General features: G+C 38.2%; 1 protein-coding gene across 1 annotated transcript in view; it reads right to left on the reverse strand.

Moving 5' to 3' along the window:
* The window catches only part of ZNF652 (zinc finger protein 652), a 38,255-nt gene that overhangs the window by 9,704 nt on the left and 13,600 nt on the right, over positions 1–14,951 (reverse strand). The window contains exon 2 of the mRNA XM_073004368.2: positions 9,829–10,951. Coding sequence (XP_072860469.1) covers positions 9,829–10,734 — 906 coding nt within the window. The 5' untranslated portion in view covers positions 10,735–10,951. The remainder of the gene's footprint in view (positions 1–9,828; positions 10,952–14,951) is intronic.

The following is a 14,951-nucleotide window of genomic DNA, read 5'->3' on the forward strand; positions in this document are numbered from 1 at the left end:
TTTTATTTTTTTCATGTACAACAATCTACATTTATTTAAATACAGTCATGTCATCTTCTGGTTGCTGCACAATGGTGGAGGGCGGAGTTTCACTTAACTAGGGCTTATTTTTGGGATAGGGTTTATATTTATTTATTTATTTATTTATTTATTTATTTATTTATTTATTTATTTATTTATTTATTTATTTATTTATTTATTTATTTATTTATTTATTATTTGATTTATATCCCGCCCATCTGGTTAAATAGACCACTCTGAGTGGCTATTACAAGCATCCTGAAAAATCATACTAGGGCTTATTCTCAGGTTAGGTCTTATTTTCGGGGAAACAGGGTACCTCACCTTAATTCCAATAAAGACTCCAGATGGTTTACAAATCATTTAAAAGACAAACAGCTAAAACACAACAAAAAATGAAAGGCACGAAACATATTTTGCTTGTTCACATGACACTTCCCTTCTCCTCCTCTTTACCTTCCCGTAATCTGTTCTGGAGACACACCCCACCTCTACACCCATTTTGGATATGTATGGGGGAAAGGAGCTGCTATGAGGAAAGGAAATTTGATTCATCAGTGGTACTTATTCAGTGTTGGAAGGACCTTTTACTCACAACTCAAAGAGAGTAGATAACATACTTAATATAATATGATTCAACTTACAAGATGAAATGAGTTGGGATGTGTGTAAAAAAAAATCTTGACACAACCTCTAGTGAGCAGTTAAACACAAAGCTTGATACGCTCTGTGTTTAAAAAATGACAATTCTATGCCAAGAACTAAATTTCTTATATATTACATAAAATGTCAAGCAAGTGTAGTTATCACATATTACAGAAACACTTCAAAACAAGGAAACAAATGTTATGTTAAAGTATGACACAAAAGCCTTGAAGGTTTCTAACCAAATGCCTGTCACTATGACCAGGCCCTTCAAACTGATTATCCTACTCAATAATTCAGATCACTGTGATCCAGCTTGGGACTCTTCTCTAATTCACTTGCCGTTTCCTTCCAGCTTGAAGGTAGATAAAGAGGCAGAAGCAACCAATTTCAACTGAGGACATTCTAGTTCAAGCTAAGATGGGGCATAACAAGGAAGTGAAGCACAGCAGCATCACCTGTTCCTTAACGTATCAGTGACTCACAAGTATCAGCAGTATCATGTTCAATCATAATTAAGAGAAGCTTAGAAACAGGACCTGGAATAGTGGAAGAGTTCTTATAGGACTAAGAAGATACTACTGTACTGTACATGATTGCAACACTGAAACTAGGCACAGGGAGCACTGCAGCTACAAACCCACCAAAATCCTTGAAGGCCCCATGGCAAAGCAACATCTGCTTTCTTGAACACAATACTTGGCTCTATCATGTCTCAGGAATACAAGCTATGTTAAGAGGACTAGAGAAACTGTAGGAGCATCTCAAGGTTCTCCAGTAGTTCTCCAGACCTTTAAAAATTATCAATATGAACAGAATCAGATTGCAATCTCCAGAGTACTGAAATTCTCAGGACTGGTAGAACTTATTGCTTGCTAAGAGAACGACAGAACATTTGGTCTTCCTGGGCTCCTTGGGACCCCTGACTCAACTCCATTATTTCTCCTATTATAGAACAAACTAATTACTGTACTGAAGCTTTTTGTTCCAACGGTTCTCTACAGGATCCTATTTTGGAAGGGCCTGTCAATTTGACTTTCCAGGCCTTGTACAATGTCTTTGCAATGCAGGATTTGATCCAATGAACTCCTACATAAACTTTAGATTAATAAAAAGTAGCCCAAATCATGACAAATTGCCCAAGTTAGGAAATCACCATAGACATTATCAGCTGCATACTGAGAACACAGCATGCAACTGAGAATATCTACAGTAGTTTCTTAACTTGGGAAAATTTGCTTCCAAAACATGTGCAATTTGCATAGCTACACAAGATGATTTTAGCCATTATGCTATTAACACTTCACGTAATTACCTAGTTCTGCTTTTAAAGCTAAACAGCAAACTCAGACTGTACATTAGGAGTATATTGAGTGCATTTGTCTAAAATGCTCCAGAAAATTTAAAGCTGTTGTTTCAAGCTCTATCAGTAGACTAAATGCCAAGAAGGATGAATGTCCAATAGTTACTTGCCATATTTACAAGCCAGTGTGAGCCATGTTTACTCAGAAACCCAAGATCAACAGGACGTACTACCAAGTAGGCTGGCACAATGATGCAAATTTGGCCACCAAGCATATTCCCAAATTGGGGGTAATTATACTGCATCAGTCTTACAATCTCTGTTGCTCTGTATCCATTCTGTGCACTTTCCTTTTTGTACATAAAAGGTATATCTTTGAAATATTCCCATACAAGGTATTTCCCAGAATCAGTAACCATGGCAGTTTGTTAGGTAAATCTGCACACAGTGGACAATTCTGTCTTCTTTTCTTTCTTCTCCTTTCTCCTTCACTTTTTCTTCAGTCAGCGCATAAAAGGAAAATGAAATTCCCAAAATGAAATTCTTTGGCAGCTGCATTGTAAATATAAATATCTGAGAAATGATCAGATTGGTTCTTAGTCTACATGGAAATCTCTGCTTCAACTTAATGTAACTGGTAGAGGCAATAATTTGGTTTACACATACACTTTAGGCCAAACATGCTAATATCTAAATCTAATATTTATTTGGCTATTATTTAAGGCAAAACTGGTCCTTTTTTAAAAAAAACAACAACACCCTCCTAAATCTGAATTAAATAGTAAAATCTGACATGTTTTTAAAAACTTTGTTTTCATCTACTATGCCACTAGGTAAATGTGCTACCTAGAGAGGCAGCACAAGATTGATGATTTAAGTACTCCACTTCAGCTAACCAATTAACAGATGAAAACTTATCAAGTGCAATGGCTAATAGCCCATATTATTTCTGCATAACTGCCTTCTGAATGTATTTATTTATTGCATGTTTATGCCTCCTTTTTCAAAGCAGTGGGACTCAAGGGAGCTCACAAATCATTTAAAAAGACAAGATATAAAAACATACAGAAACAATTTAGAAATTATTAAACAAGGTAAAATTTAAAATTGTCATATAAAAAAAAATTAATAATATAAAAGCATTTAAAATACAGTAAAGAGGATATGTTTGCAGTGAGCGTAGAGCAATCAGCTATTTTAAATTCAGATATCAAGCACTAAAGGCCTGTTAGAATAAAAATTTAATTGCCACCAAAAAGTGTGGAGGTGGCCAGCCTAGTCTCATGGCAGAAGGCATTCCATAACCTGGGGGCAACCACCATAAGGACCTGTTCTCGCCCGTTAAACCTATTTATAAAGATGACTGGAATAAGAAAAGGGCCTCCATGGATTATCTCAAGACCCAAGTAGGGCTATATAGGGCGATATGGTAAATCAGATAATGTGGACCCAAGCTGTATGGAGCTTTATAGGCTATAACCAGAACTCTGAATTCGGCCCAGAAACAGACTGGTTTAAACAATAGTTTAGAACTGGAAGAGTTTCCTTGCTGCTAGATAGACAGGAGTTGGATATCATCTACATACTGGTAATACCGAATTCCAAAAGTTCTTCTGTAAGTTTCATGTAAATATATGTTAAAAATAGCATAGGGGGCAAAACAGAGTCCTGTGAAACACCAGAGGCCAAAGGCCAAGACACTTGGCCTTTGGCCTGTGAACAGGTGTTCCCTAGTATCACCTTCTGAGTTCAATCTTCCACAGCAAAACAGTGCCTCCAAGTCCCATCCCAAAGAAACAACGCAGAAAGATACCATGGCGGATGGTATCAAAAGACATTGAAAGATCCAGCAGAATGAACAGGGAAACATTCCCCATCTAGTCCCTGGCATAGGCCATTCCTGGGAAAGCCTGTGGAGCCTTGGGATGGGAAGCAGGCAACATCAAAAGTTAAAACTGCCAGCAGGCTGCAATCACTGGGATTCACCCTGCCATCGATTTTTGACCTTTAACATCCCCTCTCTCAGGATTCCCAAAGGCTTCCCCAGGCAAAAAAGAGCTCCAGGGAGCTTCAGAACCTAAAATGGGGGAATAGGAAGCTTTACATACATCATTTAAAATTAATTACTTCTAGCACTCCAATGTGGTTTATGCCAGCACAGAGTTATACAATAGAATTCTGTCCAGTGTTAGGACTAGGACTTAAGATACCTGTGTTCAATTTGCCTTTTGGCCATATAAACTCACTGTGAGGTAGCAACTGTAAACTATTCCTTGAACATTTCACATACCTTAAAGACTCTGTTAGGGTAGCTTTAAGCCAGAAGTGACTTAATAGCACATAACTAATGGGGAAAAGGCCAGAGGAAATATAGCTCAGATGACTGGAGAACCTGGCTGCAGAGACAGGGGTTGTAAGTCTGAATCCCTACTGTGCCTTCTAAGTGGAATGCAGATCAGATCACTAGGCACACACACAAGTGATGTGTTTATGTCCCTTGCCACCTCTATAGTCTTGGGCAGGCTGCATAGTCCCAGAGAACAACCAAAAGGAGGAACAGGTGTGCACTGTCTTGAGTAATTTATATTTACAAACCCTAGAAGGGTTGTCACAAGTTGGAGCCAACCTGAAGGCATATAAATAGGTGGGGGGGAGGTCACAGTAGAGCAGCACAGCATACACAATGAATGCATGCAGAAGGTCTTGGATTCAATTCCAAACATATTCAGCCATAGCTGGGAATAAACTATTTGATATCCCGGAAAGCAATAATCAGTCTGTATACTGAACTAGACAGAATAGTGCTCTGAGTCCGTATATAGTGGTTTCCTGAGGTTGTCTTTTTATATGAATGCCATCTCTTCTTGTATATCATCATGTGAATGTATAGTCTACATATAAAAAAGTATATTGATAATTTTAACAGAAACATAAAGATGATCTTTTAAAAACTGATTCTTCTTTAGCTGGATTCTGTGGCATATGGAAAACTTCTGGGAAATTTAAGATATCATGCATTTTTATCAGCTTTGCTCCAGCTAAGAACCTGCAGTATAGCATATGGGGGCTGAGTTACATTTTTGACAGGGACTATAATTACGGTTCAATGACAGTATGAAGGAAATTCTGAAGGTAAGAGAAAAGCATTAATCATAGACCCTTGTAACTTTGGGGGCTTTTGAAAAATTTGCCAATTAGGAGAGAGATCACCTACAGAATAGCAAGTGATATCTTTTTGGAAAGAATGGCACAAAAGAATATGTGGACAGAAATTTATCAGAAGCTGCACTGTTTAAAAAAGCAGTAGCATCATTTCTCAGAACATTCTGACCTTTAAGGCTGCAATTCCTGATCAAAGAAAGACTCCAAAAATAAGAGTACTGTAATACCTTTATTGGCCCACTAGAACATTAAAAACAAGTGAGCTTGTAATTCTAGGTCAGTCCTTCTTCAGGCCAGGCACTGCAGAGTTTGTAAGGGTGGAGGAAAAAACAAGAAGATCCTGAAGTTGTCCTTTATGTTACAGAGTCAACATCTGTGTTAAAACAATGTGTATTAAGGTGACTCTATGGATTATGTAGCTTTCTTCCTTTTCACTGAAGGAAGACTGAATTACAGTTTATCAAGAGGTTCATTAAAACATGTGGTTTCAATGAGATTTCTAATCACACATGTGTTAATTAGTTTAATTAGCTTTAAAAATGATCAGTTTGTTGAAATAAAACAATAGAAGAACTAGATTAGCATATTTTATTACAGAATAAAAATTAATTGATTATAGCTCACTTTAAAAAATGTGTGTTCCCTGAGAAGGATTATCATACAAAAGTTGGTGTGGGTGGGGTAAAGGAGTTGAAATGCAGAAAATACAGACATTGATAATTATCTTAACAGTAATTCTTAAATAGAGATGGGTATGAATCAGAAAAATTGTGATTTTGATTCAATGACGAGTCACAAATTACATTTTTTTCTGTCAAATTGATTCATCAATTCATTTTTTTACTTTAAAATCCTATAAAACAGCCCCCTGAGAGCCCCTAGAAACCAAATTTGCAGGGAAGCTTCCTCTCAGTTTCCTCTACAAGTCCTGCAAGTTTGGTAATGTCTGGATTTCAGATGTCTGGGTTATACACCTACAAGTAGCCCCCAAGGATAGTTCTTCCAGGCACCTAGAGATAACAAAATTGCAGGGAAGCTTCCCCCAACTCTCCTCTACAATCCCTCCAAGTTTGGTAAAGATTGGGGTTCAGACAACCAGGTTATATATCCACAAAGTGCATCTCCCCCAAGGGAAGTGCCCTTTATCAGGAGGCTTGGGAAAACCCAATCTTCACCAAACTTGGAGGGATTGTAGAGGAGAGTCAGTAGAAGCTTCCCTGTGACTTTGATGTCTCTAGGTGCTGGGGAGGTGAATTTCCTTGGGGGGCTCTCTCTTTGTGGGCATATAACTCGGGTTTCTGAAATCCAATCTTCACCAAACTTGATGGGGTTGTAGAGAAGAGTCAGAGAAAGCTTCCCTGCAATGTTGAGGTGCCTTGGGAGCCATTTTATAGCCAAATAAATTGACAAATCAAAAATAACTAAAATTCACTGATTCATGATTAATCAGAGGCACTGATTTGTATGAATACCAATCAATGAATTAGGAATTTCTGAACAATTTTGGTGATTTATTTTTTAAATCGTACCCATCTCTATTCTTAACAATATTTAGGTGGTAATCCATAAATCCTTGCAGTTGTTCTTTTTCTAACCAGAATCTATTTTTGAAGTTCTTATGTTCAGGAGTAGCCAGCTTGAGGTCAGAGACTGAGTGTCCTAGAAGACTGAGGCACTTTGCACTGTTTTTTTTAATACTGCTATTCTGATATCAGATTTGTGATCATTTATTCTTCTGTGCAGAGACTGTCCTACTTATTATTGCTGTAGGGCACTACTGTAAATGCTGGCATAGATCTCATTGGAAGATAAATAGTATATCAATGCATGGTGTTGTAATGCTATTTATTAGGTTCTGTAAACAGTAAATGTAGAGACTACGTCACCATAGTCGATATATAGGCATACCACAGGTTGGGATTCCTCTATTTGTTTCTCATGTGAAATATATGTTGTGACTACCATATTTTTCCGTGTACAAGACACTACTTTTTCCTAAAATCATTACACTAAAAATTGAGGGGTGTCTTTTACATGGAAGTAAGCTGAGATAGCTGAGGAGGGAACAAAAAGGGCCCGTACCTTGCCTGTGTAAACAGGCCTCCTTCAGTCATGAGGCTTAGCTTCCTATGGTCAGGGAACTTAGCTTCCTCCAATCACGAGCCTTATGGAACTGATGTCAGCTGATGCTGAACAAACCAGTTGGAACACACCTCGTCGAAGGTGGACCTTTGTAGGCAGTGCTCAGATTTAACAGGGACTCCTAATGTCCGAGCATTCCGAGCCCAGAGGCTGAATACTCGAAGCTAAGTTTTCTTAATTTTTGGGTTAGAAAAGTGTGATGGGAGGTGTCTTATAAACAGGGGCATGCTATAAATAGAAAAATATGGTACTGTATATGTTTAAGTACTCCTGAGGTTTACACAGAGACAAGGATTTTTTATTGTACTACACACATTAAACAGCTCATCTTCTAGGCAGAGATGTTATAAAAATTCTAGTTCTAGATAGAATTTTTATATCAATGTCTGTTTCCAAACAGTGGCTGAAATCCTATTGCACTTGCATAGCAGAAGGTTATGCCTGTAATAGTTCATAGAGAGTTATGCCCAGGCAGACTACATTGACTGCACAACTAGTTGCACCATTATGCATGTGGATTTGCTTGCTGAATATGACTAACGTACAAATTTCTCAACTGTTTGAGCAACTTTGAGTTACACAGGCATAGATACAAAACAGGATTTTGGCCACTGTTAGTGGCTATTATGACAGTAGTCTGTACTTTCTGTATGTCAATTTCACTTGAACCCACTGATTATAATCCTTTACACATCCAAGAATCTGTGAGTTGAAATAAAATTTCATGCATCAAATGATGTAACATTTCATGCATTAGATGAAGGAGGCTGTAAGCCACAAAAGCCTCTGCCATAATAAAATGTGATATTTAACTGTTTTTAATGTCTCTATTTCCCTGTTTTATTCTCTTCTGATCACACACACATTCTTCCAACTACATGCACAATATATAAACGTGTAACATCAATTAACATTTCAAGTATCCCAGGAACCAGACTAGTTGACAAAATCTTGTCCTATAATAAATTTATTCATCTTTCATGTCACAAAATTTTTCCTGCAACAGACTAACATGTTAGCTTCTTTTGAAATTCAAAACCCATGTCAAAGAAATACTAGGCCAAGTAATATACCATAAAACTGTGTGCAATGTTGAGTTATCCAGAGCTCTTTATTGGTCAAGACAGCAAACACAGCCAAAAGGTGCCCAAAGGTCCGTTTATGGGTGAGAATGGCAGGTGTCAATCACAGAATCCACATCTGGTTAATAAGTCTCAGAATGGAAAGTGGGAGGAGGCTGCAAATATAATGTGACTTCGAGTAATGAGGTTATTTCTGGGACCTAGAACAAGGGCTGCTGGGAAGATATTATCAAAAGCTAGTTCTCTAAATTTAGAAAATATAACATTCAAGTGTTATGCAGAACCACGTCTAAGCTGCATTTTTGTTACTTAGCATGTCATCTAAAACAATTTACCACTTTTGTTAGTACAAGAACTACCTCATTCTACTTCCACTCCCCACAATTAGAGAATCTCCAAGTCTGCCCCACAAAACATAGGACTCTTACATTCTTAAGACCACTTTTAACATAATGGTCTAAAATTACCAAATTGTAACACTAGCTCATTCTATTTCTATGTGTGTATCCTTGTTTACCACAACTGAAACCCTTTTTCTGAATTTCACCATACCGGTGTGACAGGGCTAATTGTCAGATGTGCTGAGGATTTAAATTATCAATAGTCTGCAAGATCTGTGGGCTTTGAATGTTTCCTTCACAGGCAGCTGTGCAGTATAGAACCTGAATGCCTGTGGGAGATTTGGTTTCCTGAAATTCTGAATAAATAGACAGTCTGAGGTAGACAGCGAGAGAAGTGAACTCCGGTAGGCTTTAGAGTTCCTCATGCATATCACTGTGGCAGAAACATAGGCTATAATCTGCACAGAAATCAGCTGCTTTTCTGTGGAACCTCAAAATGTTTCATGTACCGAGATTTCTAAACAATGTGTGCATAAATCTGCATCTCACAACATACATCTTAAAGCAAAAGGGTGTGATTGGCCATACAGAATGTGTGTTGCTTAGACACCCAATCATTTGCTACACACTGCAATATTATTTACAAATTTCTTACATGGCAGTGACAACTATATTGAAAAAGAACAAAGTGTGAAGCTAGATCTGGACTTATCCCTCATCGTAACAACTCATCATATCATACCATTTCAACTTCCTTATGAAAACCTATCACTGAGACTCCATAAGGTTCAGTATGATTTACCCAGGACCAGCAACCTTAGCTTTACATTTATGCCCATGATCTCTGGAAATCAAATTCCACTAAAGAATAACTAGTGTATGAAGCAAGTGCACATTCCACTTCTGATGTTCTATTTCTTCTGTAAAGTTGTGTAGAGAAACCCTAACTGCAGCCATTATTTCCTCCCATCCCCATATTCGCACAGGTTAGTTTCCTTGGGTGTGCAACAGGAAATGTTGACAGAAGTAAAAAGGCTTGGGACTTTGTTCTTCTCAAAGGATTTCCCCCCTTTCAAATGTCCAAGGGACAGCAGAAGGCAGGGAAATCTGGCAAGCAGGCGAGAGAACCTACCTGAATGATTTTTTCACAGTCTGTTTGCTGGTGAAGGGAGAGCTCACTTTCTAGCACAAATTTCTTCCCACACTTGTCGCAGATCTGCATGCGCCTGTGAGTGACGTTCATGTGCTTCTCCAGATACCAGCGTGTGTTAAACACTCTGGGGCACTTCTCACAGGTCAAAGTCTCCTTTTCTTCACACTTTGATTTCTGCACAGGTGCCTTGGGCTCCTTTGCAGCTTTCTTCTTACGCTTGGGGGGCTCAATGCTCTTTCTACGGCCCCTTGTAGTTCTGGAAGTAGGGGAAGTTGTGGTGGCTGCAGCAGATGCAGCTCTCCTTGTCCTCCTTTGTGCAACACTATCTTTCTCCTCTCTTTGCTCTTTTTTCTTCTGCCTCTCATTCTCCTCCTCCTCATTACTGTCTTCAGTGGCCTCTTCCTCCCCACTGTCACCCTCCTCTTCCTCACTGCTGGTCTTAAGAACAGCAGTTTCTTTGGATTGGGAGGGGACCCCCTTCTCCCCTTTTGATACATTTAATGTTTGGTTGTTAAGGTTTACCTCTACTATTATCTGCTCCCTTTTGTAAGTCACTTCATCTTCCTCCTCGTCCTCCTCCTGCAAGTCGTCAGAGTTCTCCCTGTCTTCTTTCACAGCTTGGACCTCTCCTACTGTTCTGTCCTCCCTGAAATATGGCTGCTCCTCTTTTTCATGGAGATGTGGCTTACTTGTTTTTGGGTCCACCAGTACAGAGTAAGGACTGCCAGACTCCCTTTTGTACACTTTGGTGGACAAGTCAAGTTCCTGGCTGGCACCATGATAGAAAGTGGGTGGCACTTGACCCCTGTCCTCTTGTGCCATCCCTGCTACATGTGTGGTGCAGTTTTTGGCCATCTGTTGGCAAGAGCTGGCTGATTCATTCATGGGGGCTCCCGATTCATTGAGCACCTTGTATTCCAGAATACCAGTGAAGTAACTCCTCTGGAACAAGACGAATCGTCGAAAATAACTAATACATGACTGCTCTTGGGAAGCAGAGCACCAAAGCACGTGTAGGTCATGGAACTCTAGTTTTCTAGCACGAGGACACAGGCAGCAGTTCACAGGAAGAAAGCTGCCAATCAACAGCTGCACATTTTCTCTAGAAAAGAAGGAGAAAATTAAGTCAGTGGCTTAAAAATAACTGAAGGAAAACAGATCTAAAATCATTTGTTGACTAATCTAAGTACAGGATTTGCTGCACAAGTTATTAACCAGTCTATATAAAGGACTATTCATCCTACTCCCTGGATGGGAGAGTGGGAAGCTCTATTTTTACACCTAGAAAATATGTATCCTTAATCTGATTCTCAGGGCAATGAAAGGCCTTGAAATACTGTTTTAGAGAAATGGTGCAATCTAATTTAAATACTGTATAGCATATAACAAACTATTCTCCTATCTTAGCCACCATGCCTACTTGTAAGCATAGATATTGGCATGGGCATCCTCAAAACCCTAAGTTTTTATCACCACGACCAAGAGTACAACAGAATTATAATGAATGCCACAAGACATTAATTAACTGGAAGGGTTAACATTTAGTTACCTGATTCATTTCACTCTGATTTATTTATTTTTTTGAAAAAAATCCACGTGCACTGCAGACCTGCACAGACCTGAAGTTCCCATCTCTTGCTTATAGTGTGGGTGGGCAATTTTAAGAAAAACAAAAACAAAACTTTTAAATTTGGCCTGGAAATTAGCTGTAGGCTCACATGGATGTGTCAAACAGTTCAAAGTCTATACCAGTTTAATATTTAGTTTTTCCCTTTCAAAAATTCTATACTGCTTCATCTCAAAGGACATTTCCAAGCTCCTTGTAAAGCTAGCCTTATACAAGATGTCTGTGATAACAGATTTGGAGACAACCAAAACATAGATGACAGAGGTCTGTTCTCTATCTTCCAGCAGTAGGCAGAATAGTGTACCAAACAAAACAGATAAAGGGGACACTAGACCATGGCTGAAATACCCTCCTACTGGGTTCTGGGCCCTGCCAAAGGAAAACAGTTCTGTTCAGAAAATCCATCCCCAGACAACTAGCATATTAAGTTCCCCAGTATCACCAAGGAATTATCTGGATCACATTTAGGTTTATTTGCCCTCACTCTCTTTATCCATATTCAAAGGCATCTACAAACAACTACAGTACCTCATGAAAGTTTGTTGAAGAGAAGAAACATCATCAGTTTAGTGCAATGTTTAGGTATCTTTATAACTGAAATAAAGCATACATCGCCAACAAACTAAGATGATCTACCCAATGACTTACTATGAACCCTCTAAGCTATAAAGATACACACAATCCAGGCTTTTTTTCTATCAGATTTTAAAATATATGGAAGAAAAATGACAACTACAAGATGCAAGCACACTCATAATACTAGTCAGAGAAGCAGAGCAAAACAAGCACTAAAATGGATGAACCAATAGGAAAGTGATGGTCCATGTTCCAATCCGATGATCATGTGCACGCAGACACATCCACCCACCCATAGAAGCTAGAGGAATTTTGGCCAGCATTCTCTGAAAAACATCTTCAAGACTATTACTGCCATTTCTGCCCTACAGCAGCTGCAACATTAAAAATATTAGTAAAAAGGTGGAGGATGCATTTAGAGTTATATTAAATGCTCATTACTATTAGATAATTCCACATTAAAGAAACAATTAAACTGACGTTATTATACTTATATTCCATGAAGGATTTGTATCACCGTAAGATTTAATTAAGACACATACTTGATAAACATCTAAACTAGACCTTTGTGAAAATAATACTTTTTATCAGAAAAACTGAATGAAACACAAGCCAGGAAATGGTTCAAAAAGGAATTATTCCTGCTGATCTTTCTTTTAATGCTAGAGAAATTCTTTATATTTTAAAAACAATTCTTTAAAGGAATACACAAATACTTTTATTTTTGATTAAATTAATTAAATAAGTGAAACTCAGAATATTCTATTACCCTAAGGTAAAAGTTCAGATAAATAGGTACCACCTCTGTGGGAAGGTAAACAGTGTTCCGTATATAGCCACGCTGGCCACGTGACAACGGAAACTGTCTTTGGACAAACGCTGGCTCTACAGCTTGGAAATGGGGATGAGCACCATCCCCTAGAGTCGGACACGACTGACTAAATGTCAAGGGGAACCTTTACCTTTATCTTTAAAAGTTTAATAAAAATAAAAGATACAAAATTCAAAATTCAGCATGGAAAGGATTAGCTTTTGCTCATATGCTTCTCCTTTCTGTCTCTCAATATTTTCAGTTATCCAATTTGATAGGAAAACTGATTTATTCAAAACCAAAAGTGGAAGCTTTCACTCTCTTTCATATCTCAAGCAGAGGAAAGGCACATATTATGCTGAAAACTGACTACAAAACTTGTAAGTATTCATCATTGTAAAAACATAGAATGTTACAATCAGATTAATTAACAAAAATTCAGCATAAGGAAAATATGTAAAGACTGATGTACCTACAGTAAATATGTTACTTATGACTACTGTTGAAAACAAGCCAATTTATATAGAAGCATGTGTATGAGATACTACTGGAGGAAAAGGCAGCAGTAAACAAGCAAACTCTCTGCATGGCCTGAACACAGCTCCAGTTGAGAATCTTCCATGTTTTAGTTATCAATTACCATTGCTGGGGCCACTAGGAGAGGAAATATCCACATTCTGCTGAATTCACTTTATCTCAGTTTGTAAATAAGAATCAAATGTCAATACCATTAAATTTTGAATGTCAAAATTCAAATTAACTTTTCAGATCATCAGCTTTTAAGAATATAATCCCAGGAATCATTTTTTTACTTCTCTTTTCACCCTCACTGTATATTCATATAGTACATTTATTTGGGAGTGCAGGGCTCCATTTAAACCAAAAGTCATACTATCCAATCATGTAAAATTAAATCCCTATACTGTAATTTCTGATGGGTAAATCACATCACTGCACTTTCTTGGCAAATAATTTGGAAACGTCAGATGCTTCATACCAAGATCAGAGGTCCATTTAGCTTGTCATATTCTATTATCATTGCTCTCCAGATGTATTAGATTGCAACACCCATCACTTCTAACAGTAAAACCGGTCATTATTGACTGGTAGCAACTACTTTATGCAGCAGAACCTGGAATGCCAAAAGTGATTTTCAAGTCAAAATCAAAACAACATGCTTCTGCTGGGTCACCTACATCCTTAGAATTGGCACCTCTCCTCCTTCCAAAGAGGCTATCTGGAACCAGTTTTTTGTTTTTTTTAGCACATTCAGGGCTGCTGCAAAACCAGGAGGGGAGGAAAGTCCCAATTCAGCCAGTATTGGATATCAAAGTGTACTAGTTCTTGGCTTTTGTCTGCACGTCATGAATTCTACCACTAAGCGATGGCCCTTCTCTGTCATCTGGATATTTATATTATTTTTAGAGCAGAGCATCTACAATCCTTTCACAGTACTGGACCAAATTCTTTTCCAAACTTCTATTACATTTATAAATCTCTGTAAGAACACAGCTCTTTAACTAGGAATCATTGTCAGAGCCAATTCACACATCATCCTTATAGTGACACTACAGACAAGAGGAGGCAACCTTTTAACCTCCAGATGTTTTTGAACCAAATGTCCTAAAGGCCTGTCTAGCAAAGCTCACCTGCAGTTCAACAACATTTAAAAGATTACAAGCAACTCACCTAAACAAGTGGAAGAAGACAGTACTGCTCCTGCGCACATGTTTAAAGACAGTGTGAAAAGGGTAATATAGGTAAACTTCCCAAAACATAAAGACACAGCAAGGGGCACAATCTTGGGAGTGGAATGAGCAGTAGAAAAAAACTACCCTTTCCTCCACCCAGTTAAGATTACATAGACAACACCAGCTAAAACAGCTCCTGCAAGCAGTCAAGTGCTCATCTGCTTGTTCTGTCCTCCAGGACAACTGAAAAGGCTCTCTTTGGTGCGGCTAATTTTAATCATCCCTGCTATGCCACAACTTTTAAATGCGCTCTCTAGCGGAATTGCATCTAACGCTTGTATTCTAACCTTCATTCCTACTTCTTGATTATTTGCACATTTTCTGTAATGTAAACCAT

Source organism: Pogona vitticeps, chromosome 6 (genome assembly GCF_051106095.1).
Source record: "Pogona vitticeps strain Pit_001003342236 chromosome 6, PviZW2.1, whole genome shotgun sequence".
In the NCBI taxonomy this organism is placed as follows: Eukaryota; Metazoa; Chordata; class Lepidosauria; order Squamata; family Agamidae; genus Pogona; species Pogona vitticeps.